The sequence below is a fragment of the Onychostoma macrolepis genome, chromosome 25 (assembly GCF_012432095.1).
Source record: "Onychostoma macrolepis isolate SWU-2019 chromosome 25, ASM1243209v1, whole genome shotgun sequence".
In the NCBI taxonomy this organism is placed as follows: Eukaryota; Metazoa; Chordata; class Actinopteri; order Cypriniformes; family Cyprinidae; genus Onychostoma; species Onychostoma macrolepis.
The window spans coordinates 6880604-6894231 of NC_081179.1; the positions used below are offsets into that span (position 1 = coordinate 6880604).

At 35.5% G+C, this 13628-nt stretch overlaps 3 protein-coding genes across 3 annotated transcripts; 1 reads left to right on the forward strand and 2 right to left on the reverse strand.

Annotated features, from left to right (window-relative positions):
- Positions 1-77: 77 nt before the first annotated feature.
- On the reverse strand, positions 78-1966 carry arpp19b (cAMP-regulated phosphoprotein 19b). The gene is made up of 3 exons (XM_058766753.1): positions 1779-1966; positions 1018-1140; positions 78-943 (listed from the first exon to the last, which is right to left on the reverse strand). The coding sequence occupies exons 1-3, from the start codon at positions 1815-1817 to the stop codon at positions 773-775; spliced, it is 333 nt and encodes a 110-aa protein (XP_058622736.1). The 5' UTR covers positions 1818-1966; the 3' UTR covers positions 78-772.
- A 590-nt stretch (positions 1967-2556) lies between these two features.
- Positions 2557-4253, reverse strand: bet1l (Bet1 golgi vesicular membrane trafficking protein-like). The gene is made up of 4 exons (XM_058766754.1): positions 4014-4253; positions 3673-3758; positions 3531-3587; positions 2557-3441 (listed from the first exon to the last, which is right to left on the reverse strand). Exons 1-4 carry the CDS (start codon positions 4033-4035, stop codon positions 3274-3276), a joined length of 333 nt encoding a protein of 110 aa, XP_058622737.1. The 5' UTR covers positions 4036-4253; the 3' UTR covers positions 2557-3273.
- A 62-nt stretch (positions 4254-4315) lies between these two features.
- On the forward strand, positions 4316-8941 carry kcnj11l (potassium inwardly rectifying channel subfamily J member 11, like). Its single transcript, XM_058766736.1, has 6 exons — positions 4316-4452; positions 5296-5487; positions 5612-5848; positions 5945-6214; positions 6493-6700; positions 6855-8941. Exons 2-6 carry the CDS (start codon positions 5329-5331, stop codon positions 7280-7282), a joined length of 1302 nt encoding a protein of 433 aa, XP_058622719.1. The 5' UTR covers positions 4316-4452; positions 5296-5328; the 3' UTR covers positions 7283-8941.
- The last annotated feature ends 4687 nt before the right edge of the window (positions 8942-13628 follow it).

Consider the following 13628-nt stretch of genomic DNA (forward strand, 5'->3'; position numbering starts at 1 on the left):
AATTTTAGTGTTTCAACAGCAAATCTACGACCTGTACTGTGCAGAGTTCAGAAACAACTACTCGGTCACATGGCACATGTGCAAAACTAGTTTATTTACAAAACAAATGGCACAGTTGTGACAGTAAACGTTTGTACAGCTTAGGTGTTCTGACAACACAACCTAGAGAACCCAGCGAGGATCTCAACACTCTCCTCAGCGCGGGCAAACAAACGCCGCCCGAGAGAAACTGACAGCTTTAAGGTCGTTTTCATAATTAACAAGTAGGAGGCAAACAGCACATCTCAACAAACAAACTTTGAGAGCGCTTCGATATTCTTCAGCTCAATCAGCTAACATCTACGAGGCCTTTTGCTTCTTCCAAGAGGCACAGTTTTGGCAGAAGAGGTGGATGTGATTATTTCAAGTCCAGTCCATGTTATCGATTCATGCAGGTCTTATTTCAAGACAAGCACAGAGCAAAGATGTTCAAAAAGTGATGAAAAAGAAAAAAAAAAGAAAAAGTAAAACCCTAAAATAATGCTGATCTGACTTAACGGGCCAGATTACCACGTTTAAACCTTGGCATCAATACATCGGACTGTATGGTTAGTTCCAAGTGCGATGGTAGCAGCAGTACATATACGCTTTTTAATCAAAACATTATATTGAGAGCATTTCTACAAGCAGAAGACAAAGAGAGTAAGAAAAGACAGCACAAGAAAGACAAAACGATTAAGGCTGAGGGAACATAATGGAGACAGCAGGAATGGCACGGAAGTCCACACTCGCATTAAAAGGTGAGTTTGCTGGCCACCAGAGACTGTTTCCGCTGTGGCAGGTCCTGAGGCGTGGGAATGTGGTCTCCGGTGATCTCCGTCTTCTCCGCCGCTGCTGTCGGGAGCTGCTTGTTCTTCATCTTGGCTTTGGCCATGTTATAGTCACCAGAGTCAAAGTATTTTTGCTGCAAGGAATAACAACGTCATCATTATTTGCAATTAATGAGCTCAATTTTAAAATTCCCTTTCAGGAACGTACCCCTTTTTGTAGTCTTTTTCGCAAAAGATCTGACCCCCCGGGCTTGGTCCCGAGATGGGGGTATCGGGCCTTCAGTTTGGCCTCCTCAGCTTTTTCTGGACTTACAACAGTGTCCTGCATCTCCTACGTTAAATGCGGGATGAAAAAATTAAATCATGTTCAAATCATGTCAAATTATTGTCAAGTTACAACAACAATGACAGCTACATTGAACCAAGTAATATATAATGAATTTGACAACTTAATTTCCCCTCAAAAGTTAATAAGCATATATATATATATATATATATATATATATATATATATATATATATATATATATATATATATATATATATATATATATATATATATATATATATATATATATATATATATATATATATATATATATATATAACTATTTAAAGTTCTATTATTTATTTATATATATATATATATATATATATATATATATATATATATATATATATATATATATATATATATATAATATTTTATTTTACACTTTAGAGCTAATCTAAATACGTTTTCAGCATGCAGTATGTGAAAATTGTTCTACAAACACAAACATTACATTGTTTAAAAAACCTATAAAAATAACTTTTAAGCAGAGAGGTTATTTTATATGGTTAAGCAGCTATAAACCAGACAGACTTGTGTATATTTTATTATTTTAACACGAACTTAAAATGAATCGATACAATCACATTGTTCAGATGCGGAATGGCCGCATACAAAACGTGTTTGAATAAGCAAACCTGCTGCTCTTCAGTGCTCGCCACCACTTCACCAGACATCAGGACAAATTAAGTGCAACAAAAAAACAAAAGAAAACAAAAGACAAAAAACGAGACACTCTTTCTTCGCCCTCAGGGAGCCGTCAGGCGAGATCGTTAACTGACCGTCTGCTGCTGCCGCTGTCTTGAAAATCCAAAATGTTCTTCCTCGAGAGAAACAGGGCGTGGCTCACACACTCACTGTGAGCTGCACCGCCGCCTCGCGGACTGGAGGAGAACGGTGGAATTTTAAAAAGTATGTATATCTTACGCTTCATATAAAAAATGATTATTTTATTATATGTAGCAGCCCTTCGGCGTCGAACAAAAGAGGCAGAGCGTTTCTGACGGGTGTCTTCGATTTATTTTACTCAGATGCAATAAACTTCATCACTGAAGTATTCGTTGTCTCAATTCTTTTGTTGCAAATTGCATATGCGTGCATACATGCATCACAACCATTGATTGACTTCATATTTTAAAATATATATGATTTATGCAATAAATTTAGAAATAACACAGTTTAGTGAACCGTAAAACAAAATATTAAAATATAAACAACTTGTTTTTTTTTTATATTTATGGCCCATATATCATGATAAAGTGAAAAAAGTATGATCCTGTAATGTTTTAGTGTCTTGGTAAAATTATATTTAAATGTTCAGTTTTATGATCAAAGCTCTGTAGTTTTAATTGTGGGGGGCAAAACATATACAAATGTACAAATAAACATTCCTCAAAAAAAAAAAAAAAACTAACGAAATATTATTCTTACATTTATTTAAAAAATAATTAAAGATTTCACATTTTTTTAAAAACACATGAACCATGACCTGAAAATTTAAGGATCATACTAAAATTATACTACTTTTACTCTCTAGAAAAGTATGAAATATCAATCAGATGACAGGAAACATGGCAGGAGATTATAGTAAATTATTTCATTTACAAAAATAAATGTTATGTTATGGCTGATTTTGAGGATCAGATGCATCACAAATAGTTTTAAATGAACATCATGCAAGCACACTGTTTATCCAGGCTGGACAGAAAAGCAAAATCACAACAGAAGTATTTGCATTTAAATTATTTTAATGTACATAATTATCAAAAAATTGTTAGTTTCATTTTCTTACGTAATCTACAATGATAAAAATATAAAGCATGGAAATTGCAAAAATACGTTTTTAATTAATTTGAAATAAAACTGTAAATATTGGTCCATGGCATGTTTCTTTCCATTATGAATAAAAATATACACTGAATAGACCACTTTTGAAAGTGTAAACAAAGGATTTGCTTAAATAAAGTTAAATGCGATAAATCATCCTCAAACCACAGTCATTCCTCTTTTCTATTAATGGAAAGACATCCGCTGTACACTTCACTATAATCTCCTCATGAGAGGACCAAACAGAGCATCCCAAATATTCTCATAGAACTGAGAAACTGTTCGGAAATATCAGCAAACATCCCATTAGTTCTGGAGCCGTGACACTAGATAGTACAGCAGGAAGAAGACCACAACCAAACCGACGGACATGTAACACAAGATCTTTCGGTTGTCTCGGCCGGATCGTACCATTGTGGAAAACCTCTTCACGCTTCCAGTCAACAGCCCAGTTGCACTGAGAAAATTGGAGTCCTGAGTAAACAAGGATGTTAAACACATGATGAGTTACACCCATGTGCCAACACTGCAAATACAACATACTACACTTTCTAAACACCAACCATGCCATCCAAGTAGGTGTTCTGTTCCTCGGCCTCTTTGTCAATGTCATACGCCAGCTGTGAATGAAACCAATAACATTTAAACACAACAAAACCACAATGTTTTAATCACATTATATATATATATAGAAGTCTGACTTACAGATTTGAGTCTAGAGACTTTACCGGCCAGATTTTCTGCCATCAGCCTGTTTTCAGCATCCAGCATGTCATCCACAGCACCATGTCCTGTCAAAAAAAAAAAAAAAAAATTCACTGTTATTATGCTCCTTTTTTTTTTTTTTACATAAAGTACACCAACATGATTTCATATCTGACCACTTTCACTTTCGAGTTTACTTGCACTAGCAACATCATCAATAAATGCCATTTTTTAGACCAGAGAGGCATCTTAATATTGAAATATTGTGTGGCCATACTAATAAAATAACTGAAATGAAAATATGATTGTATATCATACGAAAACTGCTACGTGTCACTTACCTCGATTCCATGGATCAGCCATCTTTAAAGTGCTAATCAGCTAACAAACCCGAAAAACACTCGAAAACACGCCGAACACCAATAAAAACTATTCGTTTTAACTGTAAATGACTTCTTAAACGAAAGCCAACACATAGACGTTCATTAAAATTGTTGACAACCGTAAAACAGCCCACATTTGTCTGGATGCGAGCCGCTGAACAGCGAAGCAGCATAGAGTACAGCGCAGCAGCAGTCGCTGGGGATTCTGGGATATGTTTGTCCTCCAGTCATTCATTTCTCTATCATAAGGACTCCGTCTGATTGCATAAGCTTCCTAGCCAGCCATCTGCTTGTGTTTGCTTTAAACATTTTGTTCGGTTAATATTATTTATTTATATATTTATTTATTTTAAACGACATTGATATGAAATAAACAGCGCGCGTCACTGTTGTGCTGGTAAGCATCTTTATTTTAACCTTGATTATGCGGTCATTATAACGACGAATCGCAAAATGAAATAACGGACGCATTATTAAATTCGATCATATATGCATGTATAACTGCGCGTGTGCATTTTGTGCATTCAATTAAATATATTATCTATTGCCCTATAATTGAAGTAGATTCCCACTCAGATACAAATCAACACAAAACGGAATTTTAAGATGGTGATTTTTAAATATAATTAACTGTTTTAATATTGATGTTTTAACAGGAATGCGGTTTGTGATAATTTCAGTGTTTGTGTTGAATGATCACATTCCGATGAATCTCTTAATGTACGATCTTTATATTTATAGCGAATACATGGCTTTAAAAAGGCATTTAAATTAGGTTTTTAAATTAGTAAAAATGTACGAAGCTTAATTGAAATTATGTACCAAGCAAAAGAGGGACAAACCTTTCTGAAATTATAGTAAATGTTTCAATTATACGTATTTAAATGCTGTAATTTAATATAAAATGTAATATATAATATACTAGAACATTTTTCACGTTGTATTTGTTTTATTACATAAATCTCATTCTTGTTTCATTGATTTATGATCGACAACTATGCATCACGTTAAGTTTATTAGTTTGTTGATACTGTAATTCAACTCAATGGAAATCTATATATGTAATTAAAATACATTTATCTTAAATATAGGTCTGTTTAGAATCTCAAAAAAACAATCAATTTAAAATCAATTTAACTGTGACATTTATTTTTAACTTAGAAAGAAAATGTTATAGAGACAACCCCTTTTTAATTTAAAATTAATCTATTTAATTTATATATGCATTGTTCTTTTGTAGTGTGGAGCACCAATCAGCCACAGATTTATCATAATGTTGGCCCGCAAAGGCCTTTTGCCTGATGGTTTCCTGCTGACACGACTAGCTGAGGATGCCACACAACCCAGTCGCATCCGGCCAAAGTCACAGAGGGCACGTTTCATCACCAAGAGCGGGTCGTGTAATGTTGCCCACAAGAATATACGAGAACAGGTGTGTTGCACAGATGAACTCCGGTCCAAGCAAATGTTTAAACTCACTCACATATTGTAGTATGATGTATATATTAGGCAACAGATGCAATACACTTTATTAATAAGATTCTGTTGCTTCTCAGGGCCGGTTTCTCCAAGATGTTTTCACCACCATGGTGGACCTGAAATGGCAGCATTCCCTCCTCATCTTCACTTCAGCGTTCCTCTGCTCCTGGATGCTCTTTGCCATGGTGTGGTGGCTCTTAGCGTTCGCTCACGGCGATTTGGAGCCTCGAGATCCCAACGAGCCCGGACCTGTGCCGTGTGTCACTTCCATTCACTCTTTCACATCTGCCTTTCTGTTCTCCATTGAGGTGCAGGTAAGGAGCAATCTGGATGGATTTGAATCAATTGTTGACTCATTGAGGACCAAATGGCTGAGCATTTTGAACCTGTAATAACTTCTGTAATATTAGGTGACTATTGGTTTCGGAGGACGAATGGTGACGGAGGAATGTCCACTGGCCATCATAGTCCTCATTATCCAGAACATTCTGGGCTTGATCATCAACGCCATCATGCTGGGCTGTGTATTCATGAAGACAGCTCAAGCCAACCGGAGAGCAGAAACCCTCATATTCTCACGTAACGCAGTCATTGCGCCGCGGAACGGCCGGCCAACGTTCATGTTCCGCGTCGGGGATCTGAGAAAGAGCATGATCATCTCTGCCACCATACAGCTGCAGGTGACAAATATCTTCAACTCTCTGAACAACAAAGGTTCTTTAGTGCCATCTGTGGTTCCATGAAGAACTTTTAACAATCAATGGAACTTTTCCATTGGACAGAAGGTTCTGTGGAAGTGAAACATTCTTTAAATGTTTCAAATGTCCTTCAGAACTGTTCACTAAATGGTTCTTCTATGGAATCGCTGTGAAAACCCCCCTTTTTGAACCTTTATTTGTAAGCATGTAGTTCTTCTGTCAAGAATAATTCCACCCTAATCTTGATATTTGTTCCTCAGGTGATCCGGCGGACAGTGACTGCAGAGGGTGAGGTGATTCCTGTCTGTCAGCTCGATATCCAGGTGGAAAACCCTCTCAGGAGCAACGGCATATTCCTCGTCTCTCCACTTATAATCAGTCACACCATTGATAGAGGAAGTCCGCTGTACGAGGTCTCAGCACAATCGCTGGCTACCGAAGACCTGGAGATCATTGTCATTTTGGAAGGTGAATTGAGTGCAGTTCTCTTTATTGTAATCATTTTGAATTAATAATAATAATCATAAATTCATTCATTTCAGTCATTTCTAAACTGAAAAGAACTTGCTGCCTGTATAGCTCACTAGGTTTTGAAACAGAGCCGGTGTGTCTGTTCTACCAGGTGTTGTCGAGACCACTGGCATCACAATGCAGGCCCGTACATCCTACACACCAGAGGAGATCTTGTGGGGTCGGCGTTTCGTCTCCATTATGACGGAAGAGGATGGGCGCTACTCCATCGACTACTCCAAATTTGGAAATACCGTCCCTGTCCGGATGCCGGCCCTTAGTGCTAAGGAGCTGGACCAGACCAGAGGAGTGCAAGACAGTGGACCCCATGAGGGTAAACCTCAGGGCTGGGGGCTGGTGAGGGCGGGACGGGGTGGTTACAGGAGGGGTGGCGGCCGGGCTTGCGATGACACTGCAGCCAAGCCTTGGTACGTTCCAGCAGAGAAGGAGGAGGAGAAGAAGGGTCAAAAGAAAACGGTGAAACTTGAGGAAATAGGCAGAGAGATTGAAGAAGAAACAATGGAGGACATGAGCGATTAGAACAAAAACATTTATTTGGTTTTTCAGATATGGAAGTAGAAATAACCTAGCAGTACTAGTGCACTTGATGGGATAGTTTACCGAAAAAATCTAATTTTGTTATTATTACTTTAATTCATAACTTTATAACCTTTTTTGGACTTTCAATGAATGGACAGAAATCTTTCAGGTTTCATTCAAAATATCTTAATTTGTGTTTTGAAGATTAACTAAAGTCTTATGGGTTTGGAACAACATGAGGGTGAGGAAATGATGACAGAATTTTCAGTTTTGGTAAACTATCCCTTTAATAGTCAAGAATAGTATAAATAATAGTCTCAAATAGGTTTTATACTACACATGTTTTGTAAACTGTCAAAACATGGACAACTGTGGCATTGTTTACAATTACCTCTGAGAATTTCTTGTAGATTTTATCCTTTTCTGCCAGCAATATAATGAACTTGAGGATTGTGGTTTCTTGGCAGTACTTGTCAAGATATTGACCATAGTTAGGGTAGATGCCATAATTTGTTCAGTGAGAATTAAAAGCAGGCTGTGGTGCTTAGAAGTTGTCAATACACTCAACTTTCAAGTTGTGAAATTAAACATGATCAAATACCTTAAAACTGCACAAACTATATAACATAATGTGTTTCTATTCGCCACAGCTTTGTTTTTATTCACATCAAATTAAATATGGCATATACCTCAATTAAAATGTATTACTGCCGCTGCTGAAGCAAACATGTGGCAGCTGTATGTTTGTATGTTGGGTTTTGATACCATAACCCTTTTAAAAATATTCCAGTTCTTTGCCTTTTTGTGTTCTCATGTGTTTACGTGACTAACAGGGATAGTTTTGATTTTTAGATTGTTCCAAATCTCTATGACCTGACCTTCATTCTTCTTCAGAATGTAAAAGAAAATATTTTGAAAAATGTTAGTAACCAAAAAGGTTTGATTCCCTTCGACTTCCATGGAATTTGACTTCTATGTAATTCAGTGGGAACCAAAACTGTTTAGTTACCAACATTCTTTAAAAGAAGATATATGATACTACGGTATCATACGGCTGAAACGGTAACTAAACCGTTTCAGTTCCATTGACTACCATTGTATAGATGCAAGTCAATGGGAACCAGTCAATGGGTATCATTTACTCCCACTCATATCATTCCAAACCTGTATGTCTTCTGTGGAACACACACACACAAAGATATTTTGAAGAATGTTGGTAACCAAACAGTATTGGTTCTCTTTGACTTATATTGTATTTTTTTATTCATACAATGGAAGTCAATGGAAACCGAAACCATTTCATTACAAACATTCTTCAAAATATCTTCCACATTCCACAGCTGAAAGAAAGTCAAACAAGTTTGGATTGACACGATGGTGAGTAATTTTAATTTTTGGGTGGACTATCCCTTTAATGTGGCTATCATGGTTGTTTAATTTGTAAGTGTTGACATATTGTGTTTACCCTGTGTGGTCTTGAGCAATTATGTGTTGTGAACTAGAGGACCTGAACTCCTAAAACACATTCCTTCATGTCTGTGTCCTATATAAATGTGAACATTAGAGAATACATTCCGTGTTGATTTAACTGTTTACATATCAGTGGGTTAATTTATTTTGTGTATTTCATATATTTAATAAAGTATATGACATTTTATATATCTGACTGAAGGAATTCCTGAAATTTTCTTTACTTTTTTTACAGAAAACGACGTGTTATGTCACAGGATTAGGGGTTAACAGCTGGGCAGACTTTACTTTTAGAGACTTTGCAGCGAGTGAAGCTGTTCCATCTGCGTTCAGATGGTGTAGATTTTAAAATCGGCTGTTTCAAATCCACTCACTGAATATATTCCTCCTTTATTTAGTCATTTTAGTGTTATATTGATGTTAAGTGCTGCATTTAAATGGCTAGTTGAAGTGGAGCTGTCCGCGGTGCTGAATGGACACTTGAAGCAGTGCAGGTGGTTTGAAACTGGACATTTAAGATGCTAAAGGGTAAGGCAACCTCAAACATTTAAAATGTATAAATTCAGAAAATCAAGGTTTATTTTTAATTTGTTATTTTACTAATTTAAAGGTACTACATACAAAGGTAATTTATGAAAAGACCAAACATTATTACAAACAAAATAAAAATAAAATTCATTTAAATAAAAAAGAAAAAGTCAGAAAACAATGGTATTAGAATAAAAATTGTTTACAACAAACAGTGCTTTTTGATATACGAGTCACAAATAATGGTACATTGTAAATATATAGATATCCATAAAGGGTATGGCAAGACATAGCTTGAGGACACTAGTGAGAAATCATGCAGTGATGCAGCAGGACCAGAGGCCGGTGAGCACTGCCAGCAGAGATAAGGTCCACGTGCTTGCTGCGGTCGCTGGTCCGCTGTTACACAGGTCAGTGTTGCAGCACCTGTAAGTATATTCTGATATCGACGGAAACTTCTGGGACAGACGAGAGTTATCACAGTCAGTGTAACGAATGCACCGGCGAATGGTCTTCCCACCTAGAAAATGAGAACTGTTAGTGAATGTTTTAAAAAATAAAGTCACTTAAAATATGAATGCCACTGCATTAGAAAAAACAAGATAACAAAGCAAATGGAATTATATTGATTAAATTAATGTTATTTTAAAAGAAGCATATTTTCAAGCATTTTTTAAAAAGGAAACCAAGTTAGAATTTTAATTATCAACTTATTTATATTATAGAAATTAAATACTATATATATATATATATACACTATAAAAATGAAATGTAACTGAATTCATACATCTACTAAAAATCAAATCAACAATAAATCCATTGAACATCTTATCTTTTTGGGATTTAAGACAAGTTGGAAGTTATCGTAACTTTAAGAGGTTATTTATGACTTTTAACAACATTTTTTTCCCCCCCAGGAATTCCAATTCTTAAGTTTTGCCTTTAGAACATTTTTAATAAAAAAAAATATATATAAAAATAATAATATATATATATATATATATTCTTAAGGAAAGGTTTTGGGAAAATAAAATATTTGTAAGTATTCTTAAATTCGAAAATAAAAGAAATACGAATAAATAGCTGTAAAGAAGAATTTATTTTTATTGAATTGTTCTGGAGCATTTCTTATTTTTCATTCCCTTTTACACATTTAAAAGTATTTTTGTATGATTTTATTACTAAGACATCTGAAGGCTGTTGTATAGACAAGTCTATCACTAAAACACTAAAAACTTACACTTTAAGAGTTATTTGGTCTTTTTATTTGAAAAAAAAAACTGTTTTGATGGACATTTAATTACGAATTAATAAACAGTATTAAGTAATTGATTATTTTTAGACAGATTAATTAGCAAAGTACAGTTGTGATTAGTTTTAAAAAGTTACTATACTTAGTAATTTACGCAACACTACTCATTGGTTAGTAGTCATTTCAAAAGTGGTTCAGAAAAGTAATGTTAATTCTTATAAAATGTCTTGTTTGATAATATAATATAATATAAATTAAATTGTGTTTTAAAATGTATACATGAGCCAAACACCAAACTATTAAAATAAATAATGTAAAAGCCAAAAACCTTTCCGTCTCCATCTCAGGAGGATCTGTACCACTGCATACTAAAACTTCATCCACAAACCTTTCTCATGAAGATATAAACACGCGTCCTCATAAGAACAAACTTGCTGCACTGCACATCGTCCCCCGGTGTAATCCTCACACTTGTAGCATCGAAGAGACGAGCCTGCAGAGGAGAATCGGATTCCATAATGCTTAACGCCTGTTTCAAATAAAAAGCACTGAGGTCATGACCAAAGCCACACAAAACTGAGCCAACAATAATTACGTGCATTAACTTACCTAAGCTGAGAGTCACACAACAGACCAATAGAAAAAGTCCAAGAGAGCACTTCATTATGAGAAAACCTTCCTGACCTAAGAGACTGATAATGAACAACAGTAAACTAAAATAAAAACAAAAACAAATCAGCATATTAACGAAAGGTCAGTACGTGAATGATTTCTGAAGGATCGTGTGACACTGAAGACTGCAGTAATGATGCTGACAATTCACAGGAGAAAAATGCATTTTACAATATATTCACTTAGAAAACAGTTTTAAACCGTAATTGTAATTTTCAAAATTGTAATACTGTTTCACAATATTAGTGTTTTACTGTATTTTCGAGCACATAAATGCACATCAAAATCTCAATATTTGCAAACTTTTGACAAGTACTGTATATACACAATATATATATTGTTCATACTGAATATATCAAAATTAAATCATGCAATACATAAAATAAAACTAACCGTAATTGCACAAATGTTCAAATATCTTTTGCAATACTTGTATGACAGCTGTAGGAAAATAATAGCATCCGAATTACATGAAATATCACATACCCTGCTCGAAATATTCACGCTTAGTCCAAGCTTGTACGTTTCAACAGTCCAAAAGCATTCCTCGTGCCACCTCTTCCCTGCTCGAGCTCTCGCCCAGCCTCACCCTTGTCTTACATGAATGATGTCATTGATGAAGTTTCTCCTAGATGCCATGACAGATTAAACGGATCCCAAAAACGACACATTATGTTTAACACTCATTATTATTAATGACCGTGACTTCAGATTCATTAGCCACTGTAGGTAAATAACTATTAGAAGTGCAGTAAACAGTAAAACTTTGCATTACAAACCAGTGTATTTACGATTATGATAACCATGTACAAGTTTGCAATATAAAGCAGCAGCATAACGGACTCTTTTTGTACGAGAAAAATAGTTAGAAGTGAACCACTGGCAACCGCTTTTATGTTAAAAGTGGATATTGTCTGTGGTGTTCAGAAAGTAACTAGAAAACAGTTAAAACAGTAAACAAATTCAGTTTAAAACGCAGTTACAAAAAAAGCATGCAATATTGAATGGATTTCTACATATCATAATGCATCTCAAAAACAATTGCATTTCACTGAATGCCAGAACAGGGTTATGTTAACCTAATACAGAGCACATTCAGAGTTTGCCTTTACAAAGACCTTATACAGGATCTCAAAACAAAAGATCTCGACTCGGTTAACAGAACTTTAGTTCAATCTAATTGTCTTTCTATCCGTACAGCATAACGACTGACCACGAGAATTAAAACCCAATCCTTTCTGCTACGATTCCCAACACTGCAGCTGGTGTTGACAATAAGGCCTGTGTCACATTTCCCAGAGCCCTTCTGCAGTCATGGAAGCACTCAATTCAAATGTCATCTGAATGCCGCCCTTATTTCAGACTGAATCTGAATAGGAACAAACTACAACTGTGAATCTGTACACGACGATAGCAGAACAATCGAAGTTAAGCAAATGAATTTGTTGGTATTTAAAACACAGTGAAGTGGTGTTGTTTGTGTGGCAGCCCACACAAGCACTCATGTTGTTGCTTTTCTGCTACGTTACCAAAGGGAGCAGAAAATCATCCATCACATGTCAGAATGCTAGCATCTAGGAGAAGGCGTGATGATTGACTTTTTCCACAGTGCCGGAATGGGACTGTGTTTAAAGGACAAAATCTAGGCATAGATGAACAATGAAGCTATGGTGAGACAAGCAACAAAGAGCACTTGATCTTTGTTTGGACTGTGGCATTCAGTACAGCATTTTAGTGTTTATGTGACTAACTAATCTAAAAAAACAAAAAACTATTTCACAAGTGGTTTAGGTTTCAGTTAACAGATCATGTGTTTTTATTCTGTTAAGTTAATTACACTAAATTTCAAATATCGGGGACAAAAAACAAAATTTTTTATCAGGCAACAATCAAGATGGCTTTTTTTTTTTAAACCTTAAGTCATCTCATCTATAAATGGTGACACGATTAAAGGAATGGTTAACCTAAAAATGAAAATCTGCTGAAAATGTACTCAGGCCATGCAAGAAGCAGATGAGTTTGTTTCTCGTTTGGAACGGATTTAAAGAAATGCATTACATCACTTGCTCACCAATGGATCCTCTGCAGTGAATGGGTGCCGTCAGAATGCGAGTCCGAACAACTGATAAAAACATCACTATAATACACATGTAATCCACACAACTTTAAGTTTTAAACATCAAACCATCGAGTGCTATCCATAATATTGCAGAAAAGTCACCTTGTCTGAAGTATGCACAGATCAAGCACCATTTACAAGCTTACATGTGGATCATTTTGATGTTTTAACCAGCTGTTTAGACTCTCAATCTGACGGCACCCATTCACTGCATAGCAAATTCATTTTGGATGGCCTCAGGGTGTCATTTTTGAGTGAACTATTCCTTCAAGCAAACCAGTTAGAATAAATCACTGACAAGGAAA

Bases quoted from the DNA above. Each gene is read 5' to 3' on its own strand.
- arpp19b (XM_058766753.1), bottom strand. From the start codon at position 1,817: ATGTCTGGTGAAGTGGTGGCGAGCACTGAAGAGCAGCAG. The intron at 1,141-1,778 runs GTTTGCTTATTC...CATTTAACGTAG, and splicing joins CGAGCACTGAAGAGCAGCAG to GAGATGCAGGACACTGTTGT. The intron at 944-1,017 runs GTACGTTCCTGA...TATTCCTTGCAG, and splicing joins GAAAAAGACTACAAAAAGGG to CAAAAATACTTTGACTCTGG.
- bet1l (XM_058766754.1), bottom strand. From the start codon at position 4,035: ATGGCTGATCCATGGAATCGAG. The intron at 3,588-3,672 runs GTAAGTCAGACT...TTTCATTCACAG, and splicing joins AAGTCTCTAGACTCAAATCT to CTGGCGTATGACATTGACAA. The intron at 3,442-3,530 runs GTTGGTGTTTAG...TTGTTTACTCAG, and splicing joins ACACCTACTTGGATGGCATG to GACTCCAATTTTCTCAGTGC.
- kcnj11l (XM_058766736.1), top strand. From the start codon at position 5,329: ATGTTGGCCCGCAAAGGCCTTTTGCCTGATGGTTTCCTGCTGACACGA. The intron at 5,849-5,944 runs GTAAGGAGCAAT...CTGTAATATTAG, and splicing joins TGTTCTCCATTGAGGTGCAG to GTGACTATTGGTTTCGGAGG. The intron at 6,701-6,854 runs GTGAATTGAGTG...CTGTTCTACCAG, and splicing joins GATCATTGTCATTTTGGAAG to GTGTTGTCGAGACCACTGGC.